This window comes from Suillus clintonianus, assembly GCF_016758775.1.
Source record: "Suillus clintonianus strain FC179 chromosome Unknown DEU56scaffold_70, whole genome shotgun sequence".
NCBI lineage: Eukaryota > Fungi > Basidiomycota > Agaricomycetes > Boletales > Suillaceae > Suillus > Suillus clintonianus.
Window position 1 is genome coordinate 72,872 of NW_024539294.1, and position 24,613 is coordinate 97,484.

The following is a 24,613-nucleotide window of genomic DNA, read 5'->3' on the forward strand; positions in this document are numbered from 1 at the left end:
AATTTCGACACCACTAGGTTTCCGGCATTTTCACGGCTGGCGGATAGTTGATGGCGGAGAAGATGGCAGAACTTTTTGGACAACACGCAGTACTAGTACTTGGTAGTGTTGCGCCGTTACATATCATAGTCACCGTATAGTATGTACTAGTACTACTACTACAGTCAAAAATTCAACGACCTAGTATTCGGAGCCCTTAACATCGCAGACCTCTTGCCCGCGCCTTTGATTCGCTCGAAGACCTTACTCTATTTCTCTGCTCGTTCCTCGAAAGAATCCCAAGCGGTCCCCAAATCCTCCGCCCGTTCCTCGAAAGAATCCCAAGAGGTCCCTAATTCCTTTGCTGGTTCCTCGAAAGAATCCCAACCAGTCCCCAAATCCTCCGCTCGTTCCTCGAAAGAATCCCAACCAGTCCCCAAATCCTCCGCTCGTTCCTCGAAAGAATCCCAAGAGGTCCCTAATTCCTTTGTTGGTTCCTCGAAAGAATCCCAAGAGGTCCCCAATTCCTCGCGCACGCGGTACTCCAATAACTTGGTGTCAGATTCCTCTCGTTTAGCTGAGTGATCCATCAAGGCATCTGAGTAACTATGATAATGCTGATGATCATGAATGCTCACAGGAGAGTTCCTCAATCGAGATGGCTCTTGGCGTGGGTGACGCTGCAGCGAGAACGACAAAAGATATAAGCGCGGTAAAGAGCACAGAAAGCTGCATGTTTAAAGACAAGAGAAGAGAAGAGGTTACTTTGTTGATGTACTGGAAATTCGAGAGGACTCTTTATACATCCTGACGGGCCGGCTCGATGTTCACAAACGACATGATTACATACCTGTTCATATCGGAACCAGCGGACCCTCAGCAAGTTGTTGAGAGCTTCGAGGTGTCACACCGCCACGATACAGCAATATAGTATCACAGAACCAGGACCAATAGACGGGTTGGAGGAAAGAGGCGTGATAAATTGCGTGGCAGTTTCTCAGTCGCTGGTGCAGATCAGTTCGTTGGGGAAGCTTCATCGTCATGAAGCATTCATAGTTGACCAACGTTCAGCAGTATGCGAGGAGCTGCCACGTCACTTATGCACGAGCATCTGCAGCTTATCGTTTAGGTGATTTGAGTGCACATCTGGCGGGATAAAAAGATGATGCCATGCCACAGCATATCATCGTTAGAGTCATCAAATGACCCCGAACATGCGACTTTCTCTTCTCTTCAGCACACTCGCATCCATTGACATTATGTCTGTTGCGTTCTCCGCACCAGGAGCGATCACGAGACGATCTACGAGATACTCATTGCTCAATTAGAGCCTTTTTCATGCGTGCTTTGCTGGCAACGTTTAAGCACAGCGCCAAATTTCGGGGAACCTACAGCCTGAGGAGAGCTTCAGTTCGGGATACCGAGGCGAACTGACTTCGCGTCGATGACGAGACAAGGCAAGGCAATGGCGATATATGATGATAATTGTATAGGAAAGGATTTCATAACCGTGACAGTTCAAGTTCGAACTTCGAACCATTATGACCATGTAAGACCATGTAAAAGCACCGCAATCAGCATTATGTAATCGGCAGCAATATTCCACCGCCGGCGCAGTTGTATACGTGACATCTGACCCTCCACGCCCATGTTGATCGCAATTATCGGTTTTGCATCCCGCTGCAGGTTAGCCGTTGCAACGAAATCATGCAACACAAAGTTGTTCTGCATCGTGCCCACCTTTCCGACGATCTTGACAATATAATTGGGAGACTGCGACTTGTGCGGCAACATAAGCCTGTGACGGGATAGCACCCAGGGTGTCAGGGGCGCGCAGTAGGTCCACACGCAGCTTCATAGCATCAACACGCGCCGTTGAGGTCCGGCATGTGTCGCAAAGCAGGTATCACGTTGGGGTACATATCAGAACCAAGCCTGAGCGAGAGCGAGGAAGGATGTGAGTCACACCTTGTTCTCCAAATCATCCCACCAGTTCGGCCACGTCTTTTCGACGCAGCGCTTCTCCTCGATGATTGTGTCGGGTACAACAGTACCCAGGACGCTGAACGCCATCGCGACACGGTTGGTCGTCATAGCAGTGCACGCTCGCGCCACGGGCGAGGGTGTTGAATGGGCGACCGTACACCGCGAGTCCATCATCCAGTTGTTTGGTCTGCACGCCGAATTTGGCTGTGACGGTCAAGTCAGTTATACGAGAGTGAGCAGCAATTAGATGTAATCAAAACACACACCTAACTGATTAATCATTGCCTTGATACGATTACAACTCCTTCACTGTCTTGTTCGCAATCCCAACAATCCTTGTCGTATTCTCTTGCCCGCTCTGCGCATTGGTAGCAAGGGTGCACGGTGACAAAAACGCATCCGTCATCGGCTCCATATCCACCTCCCAATCGCCCTCAGCTCGCCCTTCTTCGAGTCCGTGAAGGTCGTTTCGTTTGTGGTCTAGACCACATCACATCCCATGCGTGCAAGCACGTCTACGGCGAACCGGGCATCACCCTGCAAACTTTCGCTTCCGATGTTCTCGAGCGTGCAAGTTGTCCCCGTGATCGCAGCGATCGAAAGCGGGTACGTCGCGCTATTCGCGTCACTTTCAATTGCGTAAGGATTGGGTAAGGCTTCTACAAGAGGGCCGATAGGCCACTGTTTCATGCGAGCATTGCCTATTATCTATTAAAATCACCTCATGGCCGATTTCCTGATGTTCCGCTCGGACTCTCTACTCGTTATCGTGCCTGCGCGTCGGCTCTCTGGGCGTTCCTCGGAGACGTCGGATTTCAACAGACTCGTCACTATTCAATGGGCAGTTGCAGTCACGTTCAACTTTTGCAAGACGCGTGTTTGCACCTTGTGGAACTCGGCCCATAGAAATCAATTGTGTAATGTTTCTGTGTCTACATCCACTGTCATAGGAAGATAATGCTTCATAAGGAGAGAGAATACAGTAAGAATGTGATTAAGGAGGAGAAGGCAAGTCAATGTTGCCGTCCAGGCGGACTATCTTGGATGTAGGGATAGAAACACGATGCTCATCAACCCAATCCAAGATCTTCTCGAAGTTTCTGCATTTGTGAGGAACGTTGAAATTAGCGAATGGACTATTGGATCCCTCCATCCAATCGTTGGTTATCATGGTCACATCACCGCGACACATAGTGATCTGTCTCAGCATTTCAATGCAGTGGTCTGAGGTGCAACATAAGCAAGACGTATGCAGAGCAAGGAACAATATACCTACCAAGATGCATGCGGAATTCCTCAGGGGATTCGTGCGTGTTCCCATGATGATAGTAATCGTCATCCCAGCTGCCTCTTCGAAGCATGTCCTACAGAGAATTGAGCAAAGGTCGACCAGCCTCCCTGTTTCATAACTGACCACGCAATGGAGCTGGTGGATGACTTCTACCGAAGCCATGTAGCCTCCGCCGTATTCATCCGGATACCTAACCATCGAAGGAGAAGGTTTCTCCCCTGTTCTGAGCAGTTGCTCAAGTGTCATACGAAGTGGGCGTGCTGGAAAATATCGTCAGTAATTGCCTATGATGGGAGCGAAGCACAGGATGCAACCATCGAGAGATATCTTATCCCAAGCGGCGTCGATTTCTGGGGACGGACTGCCACGATATATGGAAGTATCACCAAAAGTTCCATTGAATTTTATGATGCCGATGGATTCAATAGCCTCGTTTGCTGGAGCTGGGACGGGTAAGTAAGGTCATGTGCGTTGATTCTAGTTATCCACATACAGTACAGAACTACGTCGTCTATCGAAGGCGCCCGTGCCCATAGCGTGAAGAACACCAAAGTTATAGACATCAGCACACCATGAGATAGCCATAGCCATAGGTGAAGGAAGCGAGATTTTGGTAGACTGGTTGTTATACCACTATCAAGAAGCTTGGTATCGTCATCGTCGACCCCGTCGATAGGAGAATAATATTCCTTTGACATGAGTTGGGCAAGAAAATTTGAATCTGTAGTTGATGGGTCAAGTGTGAACCAAACAGGCCGGAGTATTGGAATACTTTCAAAGGTACCTTTATTCATCCCAGAAGCTGCGACAATGCCCATGAACTATGACAAGGCTTGAGTTGGCACCCGCCCGAGGACAGCCGAGGACCTGGTAAAACTTTTCTGAATCATTACCCACTTTCCTTTTTGAAAGGCGTTCCCAGCTGCTCCCATGGTTTTGCTGGCTTATCTACGCCATTTAAATCGTGTCTGCATTTGAGGTGCGGGAATTGAATGCTACAGATATTGATGGTCCTAGCATGAACCTGAGCTTCCCCAATGATCCGTACTTAAGTCAGATGCAATCAAGTGTTTGATGGATCGTGGAACACCAGCAAGTCCGATTTCCGACGGTTTCCGGGCTGGTATGCCGTTAGTCACCCAACATGTGCAATGGCAGAACGAATCCTTGGATGTGGAAAAGCCGTGAGATGAGCTACTTAGATCATGAAATGCGCATGATTCGTAGTTCCATCTCGAAACAGCCGCCACGTCAGTAGGTTATGCCAGGTGCCTGCTAGGAACTTCTTTCCGAATCAAAAGAACAATCTGGCAGCCAGCAGTCAGCTTGTTCATTCTTGAACTGAATGAACGTCTCAATGCTGCATTTGGTTACCAGTCTCATTCAGGACCAAAGGATCCAGGTTCGCGATATTCAACTTTCGACATTGGCCGCTTCATCTTCCACGTCGTTGGATTTGCTTGGCCCGGATCTGGAATGCACCGAATTCAAATGGCTGTGAAGCCGCAAGCGCCGAGGATATCCTACTCAGCCTAGGCTATGATTCATCCATATAACGCCCGCTACGTATCCGGTGATCAATGTCAGCACTTGAGACAAGTCCAGCTGGCGCATCCCACACAAACACCCTTAGACTCGGACCCAAAGCGAGAACTGTCAACAAGTGTTTGTATGTCCTTAACTGTTCCTGCTTCCTCACATTCAGTGACAAACAGAGTTGCTTTACCCAAAGGTCCGAATGGTCAAAGATTTTTCACAGTACTCTCCCGTTGATGCTGTCGACGACGACGAGACACTACTTGGTGATGCAGAAAGGTTCGATGCAGAACCTCGTGCTAAGTCGCTTATCCTCCGCCCCAGGCTGTGGTTGAGCCACGGCACACTTATTTTCACATCGATGCTCTTTTTTACGCTATGGATGCGTACGCCTTCGGCTCACCTGCGCGACGAAATTGCTGTATACTGTGAGTACATAGACAGCGTCAAACGGTATGGTCATTGATCCACCATAGCCCCGGCACATGTTGCTGTCGAGCCTACGATTACAAGGTTTAACGGAACCCTCGACTTTCCTTCTATATATCGTGGCCCCCCTTCCCCAGAACTCGATCTCAATTGGAATAGAATATCTCGCAATGGTGCGTTGTTGGTCTCGTTATACTAGTTTATAATTGTTCACCTACGTAAAACCCAGTGGGGCCAACCCGAATGACCCGTGAGGAGATGCTCAAAGCAGGCGAAACCGATTTGCGTTCGAAAGTCAGGTATCCGGACAGCATTGGTGGAGGCTACATGGTCTCTTTGGAAGTCGGCCATCAATTGCATTGTGTGGCAAGCCATACTACACCGACAGTATGATCGTTTTTGGCTCACACTTGTGTAGAACTTGCTTCGCAAAGCCTCTTGGGTGGATTATTATGGGCCCATAGATATTTCATTCCAGGACTCCCCCAAAATCCTCCGTCTGCATCTTGGTGAATATTATTTCTGGCTTGAGGCACTATTGCTTATGTTATACCGTTACGCTCCAGATCACTGCCTCGAAATGATCAGGCAGAATATTATGTGCAATGCCGACGTGACGATGATCACATGGGACTGGGTGCAGGGACACAAGATCCCCTACCCTAACTTCAACACCCGTCATCAATGCAGGAACTTCGAGAAAATCATGGATTGGCATGTCGAACACGCTATTCATATCGAGAAATCGGAGGTTACTCGCTTCGAAGACACGGTTGACATCCCCAAACTCAACCTCAATGACATCGATGTATGAATCAATGATTTACAAGGAATCATACTATACTTGCTCACTCCACTTGTTCACCTTGGAAGTTGGGGAGGAGAGTGGTCATTGGGGTCTTGGGAAGAACTGTATTAAAACAAATGTGATGTAGATCGATGTGACCCAGAATGTCAGTGTGCGCTGTTTACATTACCGTGTCCACCAAACCGCACGTGCTGACTAAGTAAGATTCATAATCAGGTAAGTTGACATTTACTGCCAGATGCATCTCGATTCTCGGATGCGTTCATCTATTCTCGTTTCATCATCCCAGGTAGTGACGCAGAGTCCATCCTTGACGATTTCTTTGCCATCCGAAGAACATTCAAGTTATATCAGTAGTTCACTCGACCCACTCGCTTGATACACCCCGTTCTGCTAGCTAGGTTATATGGGATCTAGGCGGCCTGTCGTTTCTCTTTTGAAGGACGTCGACAACTACGTGATCAACGTTAGCACGGTATAATCATATCGTAGGGTATGTTCACGGGTATCCCACTACTACTTGAATCACAAACCTAACAGCGCCACAGTGTTTCAGTCCTAACAGGCAGTTTGTTAGGAGTGTGATTCAAGCAGTCCCGAAGTTTCTGATATCTTCAAATGGGATGATACTATGTCAATCCCTTATCGAATAGATAACTATTCCAGATCAGCTTGGGCGCTACTATATCGAAGCTTCCGGGGCCCCATCGCTTCGAAAGCTTATCCGCTGAAACGAAGTGGTATTAAGCATGTCACTTGCTTGTTTACTTACGTGAATTAAGTTGGGATGTGGATGCAATGCGCATTCCATATAGGAATATCAATTTACTTCAGGTAAGTATACTTACTTAGATTTTGCTTTCGAGTGCCGAGCAAAACCCCGGATCGAACTAAGTCAACCCATTATCTTGTTAAGACAAGTCCACAAGAGTCGCTAAGTATCTGATATAGGTCTTCGGGTCATCACTCATGAAAGTGGAGGCGCTGTGGCCATACTTATTCAGCTTCAAAGGCATCGAAACGCTCAAGGTTTCCCACCCACTTACATAAGTAAGTATCAGTCCACTTAGGTCCTCGGTTCCAAGGCGGGATATCGATTCCAAATGGCCAGCCCAAAGTACCAAAGTACTTATCTTGTGCGTGTTCCAAACGTCCTCACTGAGATTTTGTTCACCCACACCCACTAACTTCAGGCCCATTTTTTTCGCAATTTATGCACAAGGAATGTACTACTCCGTATGCTCGTGTCGATAGAGTCGACGACCTTGACGATACGCACCTTCTTGATAGCAGTATAGAAAGAAGGCCTTCAAAATCACGTCTCCTTTGTTCGTTGCCGTGGCTAAGGCATGGTGTGCTGATGTCCATAATGATGCTGTTCTTCACGCTATGGGTGCGGGCGCCGTCGATTGATGACGTAGTACTGTACTGTAGGAGGACAAATATTGTCGACTTTCTGGAGCTTACTTTCTCGTCACAGCTCCAGCAAATGAGGCTATTCAATCCATCGGCATTATAAGATTCAATGGAAGTCTGGGCGCTCATTCCGTATTTCGTGGCAGTCCGTCCCCGGAAATCGACGCCGCTTGGGATAGGATATCTCTCGATGGTTGCGTCCTGTGCTTCGACCCCATCATAGGCAATTACTGACGATATTTTCCAGCACGCCCACTTCGTATGACACTTGAGCAACTGCTCAGAACAGGGGAGAAACCTTCTCCTTCGATGGTTAGGTATCCTGACGAATACGGCGGAGGTTACGTGGCAACGGTAGAAGTCATCCACCAGCTCCATTGCGTGGTCAGTTGCGAAACATGGAGGCTGGTCGATCTTTGCTCAATTCTCTGTAGGACATGCTTCGAAGAGTCAGCTGGCATGACGAATCTTATGGTCATGACTCGAACGCATCCCCCGAGGAATCCCGCATCCATCTCGGTGGGTATACTGTTACCCGCCTGGACCATGCCATGCTTATTATACCTTAGACCACTGCATCGAGATGCTCAGGCAGAACATTATGTGTCGTGGTGACGTGACAATGCTGACTTACGACTGGGTGAAGGGAGCCAAAGATCCTTTTCCTAACTTCAACATTCCTCACCAATGCAGAGACTTTGAGAAGGTATTGGATTGGGTTGATGAGCATCGTGTTTTCGTCCCTAAATCTAAGGTGGTCCGATTGGAGGATAACGTGAACCTGCCTTCCCCTCCTTGATTATTGCAGTTCGATGCATTCTTTCCGCTGGCAGTCCTCGCGTAGATCACGATATGACGAATGTAGTAAACACCTAAAGTCGTCAAGTGGAAACCCTCCTTCTGGATTGCTACGGTTTTTACAAAAAAAACTCGACAGCACACCTTGTTTGTGTCATATTTGAAGACACTAATCAAGACTCAATGTTCAATGTTCAACCACCTGACTCGGATGGGCCACTACACATAGCAAGTACCTCGTTAGCTCATTGTAACAGACAATCATGATTTATGAACGGGGAGATGTTGCAAGCGTATGGATAAATCAAATGAGCACAGACAACTGCGCCGGCGGTGGAGTATTGCTGCCGATTCCATAATGCTGATTGCGGTGCTTTTACATGGTCTTATATGGTCATAATGGTTCGAACTAAGCTTGCACTTCCATTAATGTCACGGTGATGAAATCCTTCCTATACAATTATCATCATATATCGCCACTTGCCTTGCCTTGTCTCGTCATCGATGCGAAGTCAGTTCGCCTCGGTAACCCGAACTGAAGCTCTCCTCACGCTGTAGGTTCCCCGAAATTTGGCGCTGTGCTTAAACGTTGCCAGCAAAGCACGCATGAAAAAAAACGCTCTAATTGAGCAGTGAGTATCTCGATCGTCTCATGATCGCTCCTGGCGCGTGGTACGCAACAGAAATAGTGTCAATGGATGCGAGCGTGCTGAAGAGAAGAGAAAGTCGCATGTTCGGGGTCATGAGCTGAGTGGCTACTTCGTCATGAAATTTTAGAGAAGACTTTTTGTTCCCCCTGCTCCTTGACCCATCTGGCCTTGCCGTAAAATGAGACGTTTATGCACATCCTGCTGCTCTCGAACACATGGCCGACGCGGTGCTTCGATGAATCTCAAATTCACTCGTGCCATCCCAAGTATTTTTCTCAGAGACCCGGGCCCGTGGCACATGCGTTATGTTCGACTCTAGCGCTTAAACAAGGTGTAGAGACTGAACGTTCAGCCATCACGATTCATCCTTCCATCTCAGGCTGACGGAGCTTTAACAAGATGCATTTGATGACCCTGACGATGATATGCTGTGGCATGGCATTATCTTTTTATCCCGCCAGGTGTGAACTCAAATCACCTAAATGATAAGCTGCAGATGCTCGTGCATACCTGACGTGGCAGCTCCTTGCATACTGCCGAACGTTGGTCAACTATGAATGCTTCATGACGATGAAACTTCCGCAACGGACTAATCTGCACCAGTGATTGAGCCACTCCCACGCAACTTATCACGGCGTTTCCTTCAACCTGTTTATTAGTCCTAGTTCTGGGATCCTATATTGCTGTATCGTGGCGGTGTGACGCCTCGAAGATCTCGACAACTGGCTGATGATCCGCTGGTTCTGATATGAAAAGGTATGTAATTGTGCCGTTTGTGAACATCGAGCCGGCCTGTCAGGATGTATAAAGAGTCCTCTTGAATTTTCAGTACATTGACAAAGTAGCCTCTTCTCTACTCTTCTCTTTAAACATGCAGCTTTCTGTGCTCTTTACCGCGCTTATATCTTTTGTCGTTCTCGCTACAGCGTCACCCACGCCAAGAGCTATCTCGACCGAGGAACTCTCCTGTGAGCATTCATGATCATCAGCATTATTATAGTTACTCAGATGCCTCAATGTATCACTCAGCTAAACGAGAGGGACTTGACTCCAAGTTCGCCAAGCGTTGTTTGGAGGAAGGAGCGGATGAATTAGACAATTGTTTCAACTTCTACCAGGAGCGCGAGGAACTTGACTCCAAGTTCGTGGACCACCCGACGGAGCGCGAACTTGATAACGTAGTCTCGAACGACAAGCGTTGTTTGGAGGAAGGAGCGGATGAATTAGACAATTGTTTCAACTTCTACCAGGAGCGCGAGGAACTTGACTCCAAGTTCGTGGACCACCCGACGGAGCGCGAACTTGATAACGTAGTCTCGAACGACAAGCGTTGTTTGGAGGAAGGAGCGGATGAATTAGATAATTGTTTCAACTTCTACCAGGAGCGCGAACTTGATGACGTAGTCTCTTTCCACGTCTACGAGAAGCGCGAAGTTGATAACGTAGTCTCGAACGACAAGCGTTGTCTCGAGGAAGGAGCGGAGGAATTGGATAATTGTTTCAACTTCTACCAGGAGCGCGAGGAACGGGCGGAGGATTTGGGGACCGGTTGGGATGCTTTCGAGGAACTAGCGGAGAAATAGAGTAAGGTCTTCGAGCGAATCAGAGGCGCGGGCAAAAAGTCTGCGATGTTAAGGGCTCCGAATACTAGATCGTTGGATTTTTGACTTTAGTAGTAGTACTAGTACTGCGTGTTGTCCAAAAAGTTCTGCCATCTTCTCCGCCATCAGGCTATAATGTCATTTTAATGCACAAAAACAGGCCAAGTAGCAGAGACTTCTAATGCAACAACACTGCTAGTGGTTGATGCATCGATGCATCAGCGCTCAGCGCTCAGCCTTCGCTCCATTTGAGAATGTGATGCATACCTTAGCACAGCCACTCACAGGGTCACATGTTCGCATTTTCAGGTACCTACTGTGGGAACTTCTCCGCAACACCCAAAACATAGCCCATTTTAGGTATTCTCCCAAATATCAACCTTTCCCACACCCTCCCCATCAATCCCTGGCTCCCCACCACACCACAATTAGATACAGCTTCTAGTTAAGTAGTATAGGTTATATACATAACATAGAACATAATAAACCGCTTTTTCTCTTTATTTTTGTACCAATACCTGCTACAGAGCCTCTGTGAGTGTGACCTAATAGAAAACATATCAAAAACTGTTTCGCATTTTTGCCCCTCTGGTACTGGGTTACTTTACATAAAGTGTTTATAATATGTTTCTAAATATATATGTACCTATCCCATTTCTCGTCTGAGTCTCCCGCCCACCACCCCTGCAATTTTCGATCGCCGGGATTTCGCCCGATGGGGAAGCGCGATCGAGATCACGTGACTTCTCGCAGAGGCGAGGCGTAAATTTCTCGACATAAGTCAGCGGCACGAACGCCGTTTGCGCACCCCCACATATTACATCGTCGCGAAATTTTGAAGAGGGTTTTTGTACCTTTTGCCCCTGCTCCTCAGTCCGCCTTAGGGCTCCGTGAAAAACTCCCCACGGAGTTATCGACGAGTTTTTAACCTACCCCCACCTTCGAGGGGTTTTTGACACGAGTTAAAAACTAGTTTTTGACCAGTTTTTGACACACTCAAAAAATGTGTTTTTCCAGGTCATTTTGACATTTTTTCGCTGCGGTAATGCAAACTCCCACTGTACGGGCCCTCCCAATGGCGCTGTAACTGTACCAGTGTCCTGTAGTTGAGGTATCGTGCTTGCTCCTTCCACCGGCTTCTCTGATAGTAAGTCTAACAATCGAGGGGCATCAAGATGAGCATCCTCGCTACCCACAAGCACTCTTGTATCACACGACCTGTACATTGGATCACACTCGATCTCTGGGTCCTCACCCTCCTCCAACCAACTGTCCTCTGAGTCCGAATTAGCGCCCTGCGGCGCCTCCAAGTTTTGCGAGTCGTTATTTTTCCTTTTTTGACCGTTCCTATCAAGATCGACGGGATAAAAACACGTTAAAAACCGGTCAAAAACTCCAACGTCAAAAACTCCGAAGTTTTTAACGGAGCCCTAGTCCGCCTGACCCATCTGACCTTGCCGTAAAACGAGACGCTTGTGCACATCCTACTGCTCTCAAACGCATGGCCGACGTAGTGCTCCGAGGAATCTCAAAATCACTCATGCCATCCCAAGTGTTTTTCTCAGAGACCGTGGGCCGTGGCACATGCGTTATGTTCGACTCTAGCGCTCCAGCAAAGCGGAGAGACTTAACCTTCAGCTGCCACGATTCATCCTTCCATCGTAGGTTGACGAAACTTGAAAAAAAATGCACTTCGTTACCGCAAGAGACCCAGGCTGACAATGATATGCTGTGACATGACAATTTCTTTGAATCAAGTGTCCTTCCGCCAGGTATGCACTCAAATCACCTAAACGATAAGCCGCCGTGCATAACTGACGTGGCAGCTCCTCACACACTGCCGAACGTTGGTCAACTATGAATGCATCATGACGATGAAGCTTCTGCAACGGACTGATCTGCGCCAGTCACTAGGCATCTGCCACGCAACTTATCACGGCTGTTTCCTCGAGCCTGTCTATTGGTCTCGGTCCTGGTCTCCCGTGTCAGACATTGCTGTATCGTGGCGGGGACACACCTTGAAGCTCTCGACAACTCCTGGCTGAGGTTTGCTGGCCCCGATCTGAACAGGTATGTAATTGTGTTGTTTGTGGAAGTCGAGCAGACCTATCAGAATGTATAAAGAGTCCTCTCTAATTTCCAGTGTAGTACATTGACGCACTAGTCACTTCTCTTTTCTTCTCTCTAAACATGCAACTTTCTGTGCTCTTTAGCGCGCTTGCATCTTTCGTCATTCTCGCCGCAGCGTCACCCACGCCAGTAGCCATTTCGGCTGAGAAACTTTCTGGTGAGCATTCATGATCATCAGCATTATCATAGTTACTCAGATGCCTCAATGTATCACTCAGCTAAACGACGCGAACTTGACTCCAAGTTCGTGGACTATAAGGAGCCGGAGATTGACTCCAAGTTCGTGGACTATAAGGAGCGGGAACTTGACTCCAAGTTCGTGGACTATAAGGAGCCGGAGATTGACTCCAAGTTCGTGGACTATCAGGAGCGGGAACTTGACTCCAAGTTCGTGGACTATCAGGAGCGGGAACTCTAAGTTTGTGGACTACCAGGAGCGCGAGGAGTACTAGAACAACACACTAGTACTACATAGCATAATCATGCAGCACTGACACGGCTACGGATTCGACATGACGCGGGGAAGTGAGACAACTGTTTACGAAACATTCAAATAGAGAATGAATGTGCTGAGTTAATTATATTATGACCTCAGCAGAGAATAAGAGACAACCAGGGATAAAGGGGAGGCACGGTGCGGGACAGCTCGATCCGGGACAAGATTCAACGGTTGGGTCTCCTAGTAGATAATTCGGAACGTTGAAGCAGACAGGCGGGAGAAAAGGAATACGCCGATAAATTACATCGATAGTAGATCCTACAACAAATATTGATATCAAGCTCATGTCAACGATTTTTAACATCCAAACAGACTTAGATCCACCTAGGCAGCTGCAAAATAATTCTCCAACACACTCTTCGACACGACATGCTTCGGGCATCTACGTCCCGTCCATGTTTCAAATTGCACATAGCCCTGCTCCAGGAGCACCTCAACCCCCATAACCCTCGCCCACTTGGGAGCTGCACTCTTCGCGAGTATTAGAAGAGGCGTCTCGGAAGGTTTGTATGCCATGTCTACAACTACGCCATTCGCTGTTGCATCAAACAGCGCCAACGGAAGAAGCACGCCACCCGGGCTAGTGCCGTCAGTGGTTGTCGCACTCGCTGGGACGGTGGATACAATGACAGTTGGTGCAGGCCCCTCAGCAGGCCAGGCGTCAAGCGTATGGATCAGTTTGACGGGGGCGTTGGGGAAAGCATCAACGAGCGCCTGCGCCTTGCTTGCAGTCCGGTTGAACAGGTAGATACGCTGAGCCCCCAGGGACTGAAGCGCAAAGATGGCGGCCCTGGCGGTCCCTCCTGCGCCGATAACGAGGGCAGCAGCAGGCGCACCAATGGATGGCGCACGAGAGAGGATGGATTCACGAATGCCGAGCCAGTCGGTGTTGTCTCCGCAGAGGATGCGGTTTCCTCCTTCGATGACCGGTATGATGGTATTGACAGCTCCGATAGCTTCAGCGGCTGGCGAAAGCTTGTCAAGCAGGGGTATGACATCGAGTTTGAAGGGAATGGTAACAGAGGCGCCTCCAAAGTCAGGAGCAGCCAAGGTAGCTTTAATTTGTTCACCGACATCAGCTGTCTCGAGAAGCCCATAAGTGTGAGGAAGCCCGAGGACCTCAAATCCAGTGTTGTGCAAAGTCGGGGACATGGAATGTGCAATGGGATTTCCAAACAAGAAGTAGCGTCTCGCAGGAAGCTGGCCCAGCAGGTTCAGCGCTTTCTGAATCTGGGCAAAGGAGAGCTGCCCAGGTGCTGCCTTTGAGGGGAGAAGTGGGTGCGTCACGGGGCTCAAAGTAGCATTCAGTATACGTGACATCTGACCCTCCACGCCCATGTTGATCGCAATGATCGGTTTTGCACCCCGCTGTAGGTTAGCCTTTGCAACGAAATCATGTAATGCAAAGTTGTCCTGCAACGTGTCCGCCTTTCCGACGATCTTGACGATATCCCCGAGTCGGCTCGCAAGCGCGTACTTGCTTCTCACTACGTCCTCATTCCACTTCATCTTGCCACTCCAGTCGTGCCACGATGCAATGATTTGGGAGAATCCCTTGCGAGCGGCGAGGTCTGTAATGAGCTTCTCAGATGCAGAGATCTCCACATCAATGTACTCCACTCCAAGTCGCAGCGCAAGCCTAAGAAGCTCAAACGCACCCCTCTCCGCGTTGTCCGGGAACGCACCGCCCTGGCCTATCGTGCGCACTGTGAATATAATTGGGAGAGTCGTCGCCCGGCGTAGCGCAGCGACTTGTGCAGCAACATAAGCCTGTGACGGGATAGCACCCAGGGTGTCAGGGGCGCGCAGTAGGTCCACACGCAGCTCCACAGCATCCACGCCCGTCGTAAGGTCTGACATATGTCGCAAAGCAGGCATCACGTCGGGGTATGTGAGTGCCACGAAGTAGCTACGCTTCCCAGCGGCTACATTCTCCGCGAGGTTCGGCTGCCCTGTAATGTGCTTGAAGAAGCGCGACGTCTCTGCATTAGTCGTTTCGCCGCCGTCAACGGTTATGCGATTGATGAAATCGTAATTGGCGCATTCAGCAAACCATGGTTCTCGTCGTTTGAATACCTCGGTAATCGACTCGCCGTACGCAGGACGTGCGGTCTCATGACCAAGGTAGATCACAATCTCCTCGATGTCCCTGAGGACATGCACAACCGGGCCCGTCTTTGCATAGTTCTTCAGCACATCCCTGGCCTGAGGCGTCTCCACAATCCCGCCACCCATACTGATCACGTGTCCCGTTCCAGCCTCTTGAATGATCTCCTTCAATATCTCCGTCTCTGCAACGCGGAATGCTGGCCACCCGTTGGCATATACGAACTCGCGTACGCCAATGTTGTGTTTGGTTTCGAAGTAAGTGTCTGCATCGATAAACCGGCGAGAGAGAGCAGCGCTCGCGAGTGTTCCGACATGCGTCTTGCCCGAGCCGCGCATGCCAATAAGGATCACAGATGCGGAGGTTGCAGGGGAAGGTGTTCCAGAAGGGGCAGTGGTAGAGCTCTCAGCACGCGGCAGCTCAATGCCCCCAACTTTAAGGCCTATCTGGGTATACATGTCAGAACCAAGCTTGAGTGAGAGCGAGGAAGGATGTGAGTCACACCTTGTTCTCCAAATCGTCCCACCAGTTCGGCCACGTCTTTTCGACGCAGCGCTTCTCCTCGATGATTGTGTCGGGTACAACAGTACCCAGGACACTGAACGCCATCGCAACACGGTGGTCGTCATAACAGTGCACGCTCGCGCCACGGGTGAGGGTGTTAAACGGGCGACCGTACACCTCGAGTCCGTCATCCAATTCTTTTGTCTGCACGCCGAATTTGGCTGTGATGGTCAAGTCAGTTATACGAGAGTGAGCAGCAATGAGATGTAATCAAAACACACACCTAACTGATCAATCATTGCCTTGATACGATTACACTCCTTCACTCTCTGGTTCGCAATCCCAACGATTCTTGTCGTGTTCCCTTCTCCGCCCTGCGCAACGGCAGCAAGGGCGCACGCTGTCAAAAACGCATCCGTCATCGGCTCCATATCCACCTCCCCAATCGCCTTCAGCTCGCCCTTCTTCGGACCCGTGACGGTCGTTTCGTTTGCGGTCTGAACCACCTCGCAACCCATGCGTGCAAGCACGTCTACGGCGAACCGGGCATCACCCTGCAAACTTTCGCTTCCGATGTTCTCGAGCGTGCAAGTTGTCCCCGTAATCGCAGCGATCGCAAGCGGGTAGGTCGCGCTACTCGCGTCACTTTCAATCGCGTATTGGGCGGGGTTCACGTATGTGCTCTGAGGAATTCGGTACACATCGGTCCCCGGGTCGCGTGTGACAATCACCCCGAATGTGCGCATCATGGCGATCGTCATGTCGATGTACGGCTGCGAGATCACAGCACCACCCACGAGTTCGAGAGTCACCGCCTCCTTCGCATATGGCGCGCAGAGAAGGATGCTGCTTACGTACTGGCTCGATACGCTCGCTGCGAGACGGATCACGCCGCCTTGCAGTCCCTTGGGCGCGATGCTTAGCGGCAGGCAGCCCTCAGATTCGTTGTAGGTGATTTCAGATCCGTTGGCGCGCAGGGCATCTACAAGAGGGCCAATAGGCCGCTGCTTCATGCGAGCATTGCCTGTGATGACAGTGGTGGTCCCAGCATCGACAGCGGCAGAGGGAGACACGAGCGAACAGACAGTGGTGAGGAAGCGCGCAGCGGTTCCTGCATTCCCAAGGTAGATTTCCTTTCCTGCTGTGGGGACTTGAAGAGCTCCTGCACCACCTGTGACTACCAATGTTTCACCCCCGTCTTCCCAAGCAAAAGAAGCGCCCTATACAAAGTGAGTTAGCAACATTAATGATGGATGGAGATGAAACAGCTGGACCTTGAGCTCTTGCAATGCCGCCATCATCACTTGGGTATCATCCGAATGCAATAAGTTCTTCAACTTACACGTGCCCTGCGCAAGCGCAGCCAGCACCAGGGCGCGATTGGAGATACTCTTGCTGCCCGGCGTCGCCATCTTCACATGTTGTGTTCCCGTCGAAGAAGCGCTGGGATCAACCTTGACTGTAACAGCCTCCGAAAGCGCCTTCGCGATAATCGCATCATCAACGGCTGTCGCTTTTTGCTCGTAGGTGGCTCCAATGCGGGAGAGGATGACCACCTTTTTCTGAGGGCCAGAGTTTTTCTTATCGACGCGCATGATATCCAGGAGCCTGTCGACGCTCAGGCCACGAGCACCAGGGCATCTGCTTACTCTCTGATCTGCCAAGCTTACAGGCAACCCATACCCTCTCAAACACCTCACGAGTCTTCCCACAGCCACCTGCTTCAATATGCCCATTCCCCGTGCGACTTCTGCTTCAAATATCATACCGATACTGACGCACTCTCCGTGTAGCATATGTGGCGTGAGGACGGCTTCGATAGCGTGGCCAATTGTGTGTCCGAAGTTGACAAGGTTGCGGAGTCCGGTCTCGCGTTCGTCGATGGTGACGATGTGGGATTTGACGTAGATACTGCCTCGGATAACGGAGAGGAGGAGAGATTGAGATGTAGAGCGCGTACTGATGTGACGACCTGCAGAGCCGGTGGAAGGCGTGCGGATAGCATTGTAGATCAATTGAGCGTTAGTTTCGAGAGAAGTAAATTCGTCTTCGTCCCATATCGCCGCGGTCTTTAGGGGCACGTCAGTATAAGGTGGGCTTGAGGGAAGAAGATAGGAACAAGCGCACCTTTACAACCTCAGCCATTCCATTACTGAACTCTCGCTCAGGAAGGCTCTCGAGGAATGCAGCGTCAATGAATATGTATTCAGGTTGCCAGAACGCGCCGATGAGGTTCTTGCCAGCGGGCGTGTCAATGGCGGTTTTTCCGCCTACGGAGGAATCCACCATTGCAAGGAGGGTGGTAGGAATCTGGACAAAGCGTACACCACGCATGCTATGAGAATGTTAGTAGTAGCCAAAGAAGAACCAATTACAAGAAGAATAAGAAAAATCGAGGATAGGATAATCGTACAGAATAACGGATAGTGATAAAATAGCTTGCAGGGAAGTCCATATGGTATACTCACAAGGTCGCAGCAACAAAACCAACAAGATCACCGATGACACCTCCACCAAGAGCGAGGATGACGGTGTCACGAGTACAGCGCTCGAGAAGGAGGAAGTCTTCGATATCAGCTTTTCCTTCACGGGACTTTGTCGTCTCTCCAGGCAAAATAATACGGGAGAGGAAACGCGGTTTCGCGGAAGAAAGCTGGAATGCGAGTCAGATGAGATGAACGAATGGACAGGACACGTACCTTACTGATCTCTGCACTGAAGGCCTTTTCGAATGCAGAGAGGTAGAACTGGGCTACATTTGTGTCTGTGACGAGGACATACGCAGATGCAGGAAGTGTGGTGAGCACTGTACGTGCGATATATGGGATCAAGTGGAAACCACAGTGGATGGACTCTCGTCCAAGGATGGACACTTTCAAGATGTCCGGGGCAATGTCCATAATGTGCACTTTTGTCTGCGATCAAGTCAAGGGAAGATGGAAAGAAAGACAAAGAGACAATCCGATTTGAAGGGAAGATATACTTAAGTATCGAAACGCGATCAATATGGTCTGATCACACTAGCATTCTCGTCGTGCCTAATCTGGAAATAAATCGGCTCAGATGCGAATTAGCAACCGGTTCATATCATTTCACGTTAGAGCGAACAAGAGGCAGTGACTATTAGCCTCAAGCTAATGGATGCAAGGCGGCATCGTTGTGGCGAATAGCGTGGGCAGTGTGTGCGTTGATATGATCATGGTGATAGTGTAGACTAAGACATTGACAGGACAGACTCCGTCGCTATCGCTTTGTTTACACGCCGAAAGCGCCGAGAATCCACCAACAAAGTGGCCACTACTAGTAGATCTCAGTGGACGAAATACGCCTTTCTCTGGATCACCCTCGAATACATAATCTATGGGTGATATCTATGATACACCCACAATGAACATGTGAGATTACGACCTGTCAGTACAGATAAATAGATAGTTGGCATGTCTATTTGTTGTTCCAAGAAAACTTACAGTGACCTGGGTAGTATCCGATCGCACAATTCGCTTTTCAGTTGGGTCGCTGGAAATTCTTGTCCGCTTTATGCACACTTCCATGCCAGATCTATGCTCCTCGGCCTCGATCTGACGACCACTGTGACAGCATTATTCAAGGGGTTGCGGTGTCATTAATGCGTCTTGGCGATAATTTACATCACCTCTGCGAGCGAGCACTGGGAAGCCTTGAACGAATTCGGCGGCCTGGTAGTTGAACAGCTGGTTATGCAGTGCTAATTTGAGAGAACTGTGGGTAAGAAAATTTCTTTGCACTCGTGTTCCGCGTCCTTCCACGCTCGGACACACCTTATCGTGTTTGAATGAATCATTTGTTGCAGAGCGCGCATTTCCAAGTTCAAGCAGGGTGTGACGCTGCCAGAGCCGCGTACGCATGCATCCGTGTTTCACCTGGGTAGAGGGAAAGTTTCGTCGTGTTTTGGCAGGGGCAAACCCGCAGCAAGGCCAGAGATGTTCGCGACCATGAATGGTTCACACGCCAGCTGAATGAGACTTCCCGGAGATGATCAGCAGTCTGGCAGATTGTTCGGAACACCAATAAGAAAACACGCATCAGATAGAATTCCTTTTGTGTACCTGATGGGTCCCCATGATCTACATTTTAGTGCAGATAAACCACGCACCTTGAGCTTTCATTCTAGTGAATCTCAACCGGCAATGCACCAGGTCGAGCCAAATCCGATAGATTACGCGTAAGACAAGAGGGGGCGATTGCAGGGTCAAAGACTAGTTTGCTTCTAGACTGTATGTATTCTTCTCCAACTGCAACAGCTTCTTGTCAGATGTGTTTCCAGATGCAATACAATTCATACCTCAGCTTCAAGCTCCCTCCTCACTCTGAATTCCTCATCTGCCTTGATAACCAGATGGTAATCATCTAGGTCCTCGATGACGAAAGGATCCTTCTCGTTCATTGTGAGCAGTATTTGCTTGACAGCTGAATCACTGCAAGCGCAAGTGCCAACGATCGGTCTACGATTCGTTCGAAAGACAAAAAATGACTGCAAACCAAGTTAAAAGCACTCCTGCGCATGGTGAATTACCTCAAAGAGGTTGAATGGTAGGGCCCACCTTTAATGGCCCTCATGTTTGAGCGACTGCACCCCTTCTGTGACACAAAAGCACACGGCTTTCCACACTCTTCTGCGATCCAGTCTAGTATGCGCGGGATATTTCCCAGAACAACGAAGTGTATGGAACACACAAACGGAAGTTAATGAGAAGAATGCAGAGTTGTTCTCAGCGTTGCCGTGAAATGCGAGCCTGAAAGTGGTTGTTGGCGATGAGCGCGTGAGTAATACAGATGTCCGGCCGAGAATATTTGACTAGTCGAGCACACGCATGTCCTTGCTATATCTAAGACTATGCAACCCTCATAAGTATCTATGCTTCCCCTCGCGCACTACATCATATCGAATATTCGTCTACCACCGTAACCTTCCATTCTCTTCAGTAAAAACGCACTTGACGTCCGCACAGACTCCGTAAGTGGTCCACTTTGCTGTGCTGGACCGTAGTCACGCTTCCGACTTCACGGAGACTTGGAGCCAAGACGGTCCTGAACGATTTGGGACTAGCTTGACGTTTCGCATTATCCTGCTTCACCGAACCGCTTCCCGGAACCGCCTCTTATCAATTGAAAACCAAGCTGACATACTTTGGTGTGTCCAGAATAACTCCCGTCCCGCGCCCCGTCACTATGCCGGCCAGCAGTGTGTATTTCGCTCGTAGAATATGACTAGAACGCTGACCAGCATGCAAGCCACCACCACGCTCAGTGCCATTGAGCAATCCAAGCGCTTGGCAGCGTACACTGCTGTGGACAAACACATTCTCCCAGAACATAAGGCGAGTCCCAGTTTCATTTTTATTTATCTTTTGGAACTCATCATTCTTTGCCGCAAGGTAATCGGAATAGGATCTGGTTTGCACGTATTACGGCTAGGATAAATCTCTTATTCACCACATTCCAGGATCTACTGTGCCCTATGTTGTGGAGCGAATCGTCGCACAAGGGCGCGAGCTCAACAAGGATCGCGTGTTCATTCCGACTGGATTCCAGTCGAAGGAACTCATCGTCATGTCGAATCTCAACCTGGGAGATGTTGATCAATTCCCTATCATTGATGTCACTATAGACGGTGCTGATGAGTAAGTTTCGTCTAATTCCTCAGAAAAGTCGATGATCCTGACCATCGTCAGAGTTGATCTTGACCTCAACTGTATCAAAGGTGGCGGAGCCTGCCACTTGCGGGAAAAGGTGCTCGCGGAGGCTGCGAACACGTGCGTCCATGATCTTTTTGGGATATCTCAGTTCCCTCATTACCGGACTGCAGATTTATTGTAGTAGCCGACTACCGCAAAAACGCGGAGTACCTTGGCACGAACGTGCGTACCTTTTGTTGCAAGTGAGAAATATCGTAATCTTCATTCGCAGTTCACCCCTGGTGTTCCAGTCGAAGTCGTGCCATTTGCATACGCCCAAGTTTTGCGTAAATTACACGATGTTCTGGGCTCCCCAAACGCTACCCTGCGCATGGCGAAGGCTAAAGCTGGTCCTGTGGTGACGGACAATAGCAATTTCGTCATCGATGCACCATTTCCCAGGGAGATGATGAAGGACCCCACAACTGTGCGAGAAATTCTGCCACTGCCTCAGGCTTATACTAAATCACGTTACTGCAGATTTTGGCAAAAATCAAAATGCTCACAGGTGTCGTGGAAGTCGGTCTGTTTTGCGATATGGCTCAGGCCGCATACTTTGGTAACGAGGTCAGTTGACACGAATCTTGCCTACTTATATTTCTGACGTCGAAAACTGGCAGGATGGCAGCGTGACCGTGAAGAGAAAGGTAGAGTCCAAGGTTGTCGAAGAATTAATCCTTCCTTCGTGACGACAGTTCACAATACACAATTTTTGATTGCGAAACAGAGAGATCGTGAATCTTGCACACAAGTGTTGTTTAGGAATGGATGTGTGGAGCGGGTTTAAAATATAGATGTATTTATCTTAACGAGTCTTAACCATGTTGCATGCTGCTCTCGGGCATCCACTAACACTGGCAACGTAAGCATACTGCAGATCGGACAGTACCTGAATTTCTAGGATATACGTGCTGTATATATTGTGTCCGTTGTATAGTATTTATTCATTGGTCCAGGCAATTGCGAGGGCATAAAGGCCAGCAGCTAATATATCACACATATAGACGCCTGGTTACAATGAGACTTCCCATGATCCTACAAAACATCTTTGTGCTCCCCCACTTCATCTCCCAACATAGACGCAGCTACGCCCCCACCCGCAGACCCTCCGCCATTATAGAGCGCAGTAGGTAGGATGGCAAGGAGGCTTCTGTCATGGCTGGAGCCACTTCCTGAACAATCACCAGTTTTTTCCGTACATCTGCTAATGCGAGCCACATAGTATTACCGGGCGCTTCATACCAGGTGAGATCACCTAGATTTGGAAACACTACGGCTAGCCAGAAAGGGACATATGCGTCTGCCGCCACCTTCGAGTGTCCGACATGCAGCTTTTGGAGCGCTGTTTGTGTGGGCCAAAACTCCGGTCTTCCATCCGCTGCATGAGGAAATGTCGGGAATGCTGTAGCATTGAACGTTAAATGCAGGATACGAAGTGATCTGCACCGCGAAGCCAATGAAAGAATTCCGGTTAACGTGACTCGGACTGTGGAAGTATCGGTTTGATTTGAGGCAAACCTTAGTTCACGAAGATCTGCCCACGCAGCTGCAGCATCTTCGATGAATGCATCATCAAGACGGTATCTTCCCACCTCGATGAAATTGACAATTGCCAGTTTTCTGAATTTTAGTAAAGGCCGGAAAATGTCAGAAGGGAGAGTGCTGCCGGGGTGAGGCTCCCAAGCCGAAAGCGAGCCAACAGAAATCTCTTCAAGGGATGCGAATGTTTGGCAATATGTTGGGAGAGACAGCACGAACTCCCTGACCTCCTCTTGTAAGGCATGTTTATGATACTTGATAGAAATGCTGGATAATTGTGGGGTGACGACGCGAAGAAGGAAATGTGTGCACCGTTGAATGCGATCGGCATAGAGCACGAAGCTTTTGAGGGTACTCAATTCCAGTGGCATATCACCCGAAGGTAATTTTTCCATGCCACCAGATCCTTCTTGTAAAGTAAGTACGAGGGAATGAAGGTGGCGCAGATGCTGGAGATTAGAAATGTTATGCATCATCGGACACGCATCGACCCCGTCCATGGACAGTACATTTAACTTTTGCATGTTCTGGAGAGGCAGTGTCAAATGAGAACCATGCGGACTCGGATCCACCGAAATTGACAGTTGCCGCAGGCCCGACGCTTCTGGAAGAGCAGCGACCAATCGGTCTAGCTCGTCCGCTAGAACACCTGACGGTACGTCAAAGGAGAGCAATTCTAATGCGGGCGAAAGGAACTGGCGAAGTAGCGAGAGGTCTGAACGACACTCCAGCAGATTAGACACTGCTTCGAAATGCAATGCGCACAGATTCGGGAAGATGGAAGTAGGCGGGAACGACGCGAAAAGTTGATGTAGGACGCTAATATGCAGTTTGGGGTAAGAAGTGCGATTGGAGTTGGGAATAAGCCTGCGTATCCTGGACGCGTTCATTTTGATACGCTCCCATTCCATGGGGAGCGGCTCGTGACACAAGTACTGCAAATTGGAGCACATTGAGTAGTGTCCTGTCATATAGCGCACATAACTCACTATGTAATTGTCCTTTCCGACTTCCCAGGTGTCTCGAGGGAGACACCTGATGAGGGGCACCAGGCTTGACTGTTCAGACCAGAGTATATCGAGGGCAGGGTCAGAAACTGCCGAGCACGTTCGGGCAAAGTTGAAAATGTCCGTGGACGTGACATGTGTCAGAATTGCGTGAACGATATCGTCGACTAGAAGAGCGTGATGCATGATTAACTCGAAAGGTGCTCTACCATTGCAAAATACTTATCTATCCAATCTTACAAGAGTCCACAGACCCACAGGCCTTCTGGTGTTTTACTCTGGTAGGTGTCCGCTTTTGAAGGTCCGCGATCGGCTGCTCTGTTGTGGACTCATCAATAGACACAAGACATTGTTCCACTGGCACTGCAACTATTTTTACCAATGTACAGCGGGATCCTTTCGCTAGATTGTACGGCAGTCGCTGCAGTATCGCTGAAAGCAAGATAAGCGTACACAGTCATTCACGTCAAAAGGTGAAAACCTTACCGTTCATATCGAGCAACTTTGGGAGGAGAGCGCCGGCAGGCTCCACATGTCGGGAACTTGCTTGTCTCACTCATCACTCTTGTTGTCCTCAGAATAGCAGCCAAATTATGCCAACTGCCAGAGGTCCGAGCAG

The 24,613-nt window shown here is 49.3% G+C and overlaps 10 protein-coding genes across 10 annotated transcripts; 4 read left to right on the plus strand and 6 right to left on the minus strand.

The window, feature by feature from the left end:
• Positions 1–98: 98 nt before the first annotated feature.
• Positions 99–714, minus strand: DEU56DRAFT_903158 (uncharacterized protein; the record flags this gene model as incomplete). Its single annotated transcript, XM_041356626.1, has 2 exons — positions 99–556; positions 618–714. 2 exons carry the CDS (start codon positions 712–714, stop codon positions 249–251), a joined length of 405 nt encoding a protein of 134 aa, XP_041205459.1. The 3' UTR covers positions 99–248.
• Positions 715–1,466: 752 nt separating this feature from the next.
• DEU56DRAFT_524358 (uncharacterized protein) lies at positions 1,467–1,891 on the minus strand. The gene has a single exon (XM_041346628.1). The coding sequence runs from the start codon at positions 1,771–1,773 to the stop codon at positions 1,519–1,521; it is 255 nt and encodes an 84-aa protein (XP_041205460.1). The 5' UTR covers positions 1,774–1,891; the 3' UTR covers positions 1,467–1,518.
• Positions 1,892–2,959: 1,068 nt separating this feature from the next.
• On the minus strand, positions 2,960–3,664 carry DEU56DRAFT_742179 (uncharacterized protein; the record flags this gene model as incomplete). The annotated part of the gene is made up of 4 exons (XM_041348916.1): positions 2,960–3,189; positions 3,242–3,329; positions 3,380–3,516; positions 3,571–3,664. Coding segments are annotated over 4 exons (549 nt in total), but the record flags the coding sequence as incomplete, so codon positions are not given.
• A 1,307-nt stretch (positions 3,665–4,971) lies between these two features.
• Positions 4,972–6,192, plus strand: DEU56DRAFT_819681 (uncharacterized protein). Its single transcript, XM_041354034.1, has 5 exons — positions 4,972–5,220; positions 5,269–5,394; positions 5,451–5,587; positions 5,640–5,730; positions 5,788–6,192. The coding sequence occupies exons 1-5, from the start codon at positions 4,995–4,997 to the stop codon at positions 6,033–6,035; spliced, it is 828 nt and encodes a 275-aa protein (XP_041205462.1). The 5' UTR covers positions 4,972–4,994; the 3' UTR covers positions 6,036–6,192.
• Positions 6,193–7,142: 950 nt separating this feature from the next.
• Positions 7,143–8,244, plus strand: DEU56DRAFT_891333 (uncharacterized protein; the record flags this gene model as incomplete). Its single annotated transcript, XM_041356295.1, has 6 exons — positions 7,143–7,165; positions 7,223–7,459; positions 7,510–7,638; positions 7,693–7,829; positions 7,880–7,964; positions 8,015–8,244. Exons 2-6 carry the CDS (start codon positions 7,243–7,245, stop codon positions 8,242–8,244), a joined length of 798 nt encoding a protein of 265 aa, XP_041205463.1. The 5' UTR covers positions 7,143–7,165; positions 7,223–7,242.
• A 1,520-nt stretch (positions 8,245–9,764) lies between these two features.
• DEU56DRAFT_958335 (uncharacterized protein) lies at positions 9,765–10,531 on the plus strand (the record flags this gene model as incomplete). The annotated part of the gene is made up of 2 exons (XM_041359279.1): positions 9,765–9,861; positions 9,923–10,531. The coding sequence occupies 2 exons, from the start codon at positions 9,765–9,767 to the stop codon at positions 10,474–10,476; spliced, it is 651 nt and encodes a 216-aa protein (XP_041205464.1). The 3' UTR covers positions 10,477–10,531.
• A 2,916-nt stretch (positions 10,532–13,447) lies between these two features.
• On the minus strand, positions 13,448–18,634 carry DEU56DRAFT_742119 (EPSP synthase-domain-containing protein; the record flags this gene model as incomplete). Its single annotated transcript, XM_041348911.1, has 7 exons — positions 13,448–15,676; positions 15,735–15,955; positions 16,018–16,954; positions 17,009–17,803; positions 17,862–18,069; positions 18,203–18,387; positions 18,434–18,634. The coding sequence occupies 7 exons, from the start codon at positions 18,632–18,634 to the stop codon at positions 13,448–13,450; spliced, it is 4,776 nt and encodes a 1,591-aa protein (XP_041205465.1).
• A 1,335-nt stretch (positions 18,635–19,969) lies between these two features.
• DEU56DRAFT_742214 (uncharacterized protein) lies at positions 19,970–20,193 on the minus strand (the record flags this gene model as incomplete). Its single annotated transcript, XM_041348918.1, has 2 exons — positions 19,970–20,005; positions 20,056–20,193. Coding segments are annotated over 2 exons (174 nt in total), but the record flags the coding sequence as incomplete, so codon positions are not given.
• Positions 20,194–20,998: 805 nt separating this feature from the next.
• Positions 20,999–22,137, plus strand: DEU56DRAFT_915585 (ribose 5-phosphate isomerase A-domain-containing protein; the record flags this gene model as incomplete). The annotated part of the gene is made up of 7 exons (XM_041357759.1): positions 20,999–21,167; positions 21,217–21,394; positions 21,446–21,526; positions 21,580–21,631; positions 21,681–21,875; positions 21,929–22,015; positions 22,069–22,137. 7 exons carry the CDS (start codon positions 20,999–21,001, stop codon positions 22,135–22,137), a joined length of 831 nt encoding a protein of 276 aa, XP_041205467.1.
• Positions 22,138–22,413: 276 nt separating this feature from the next.
• Positions 22,414–24,328, minus strand: DEU56DRAFT_982635 (uncharacterized protein). The gene is made up of 2 exons (XM_041359903.1): positions 23,977–24,328; positions 22,414–23,922 (listed from the first exon to the last, which is right to left on the minus strand). Exons 1-2 carry the CDS (start codon positions 24,178–24,180, stop codon positions 22,534–22,536), a joined length of 1,593 nt encoding a protein of 530 aa, XP_041205468.1. The 5' UTR covers positions 24,181–24,328; the 3' UTR covers positions 22,414–22,533.
• Between the last annotated feature and the right edge of the window lie 285 nt (positions 24,329–24,613).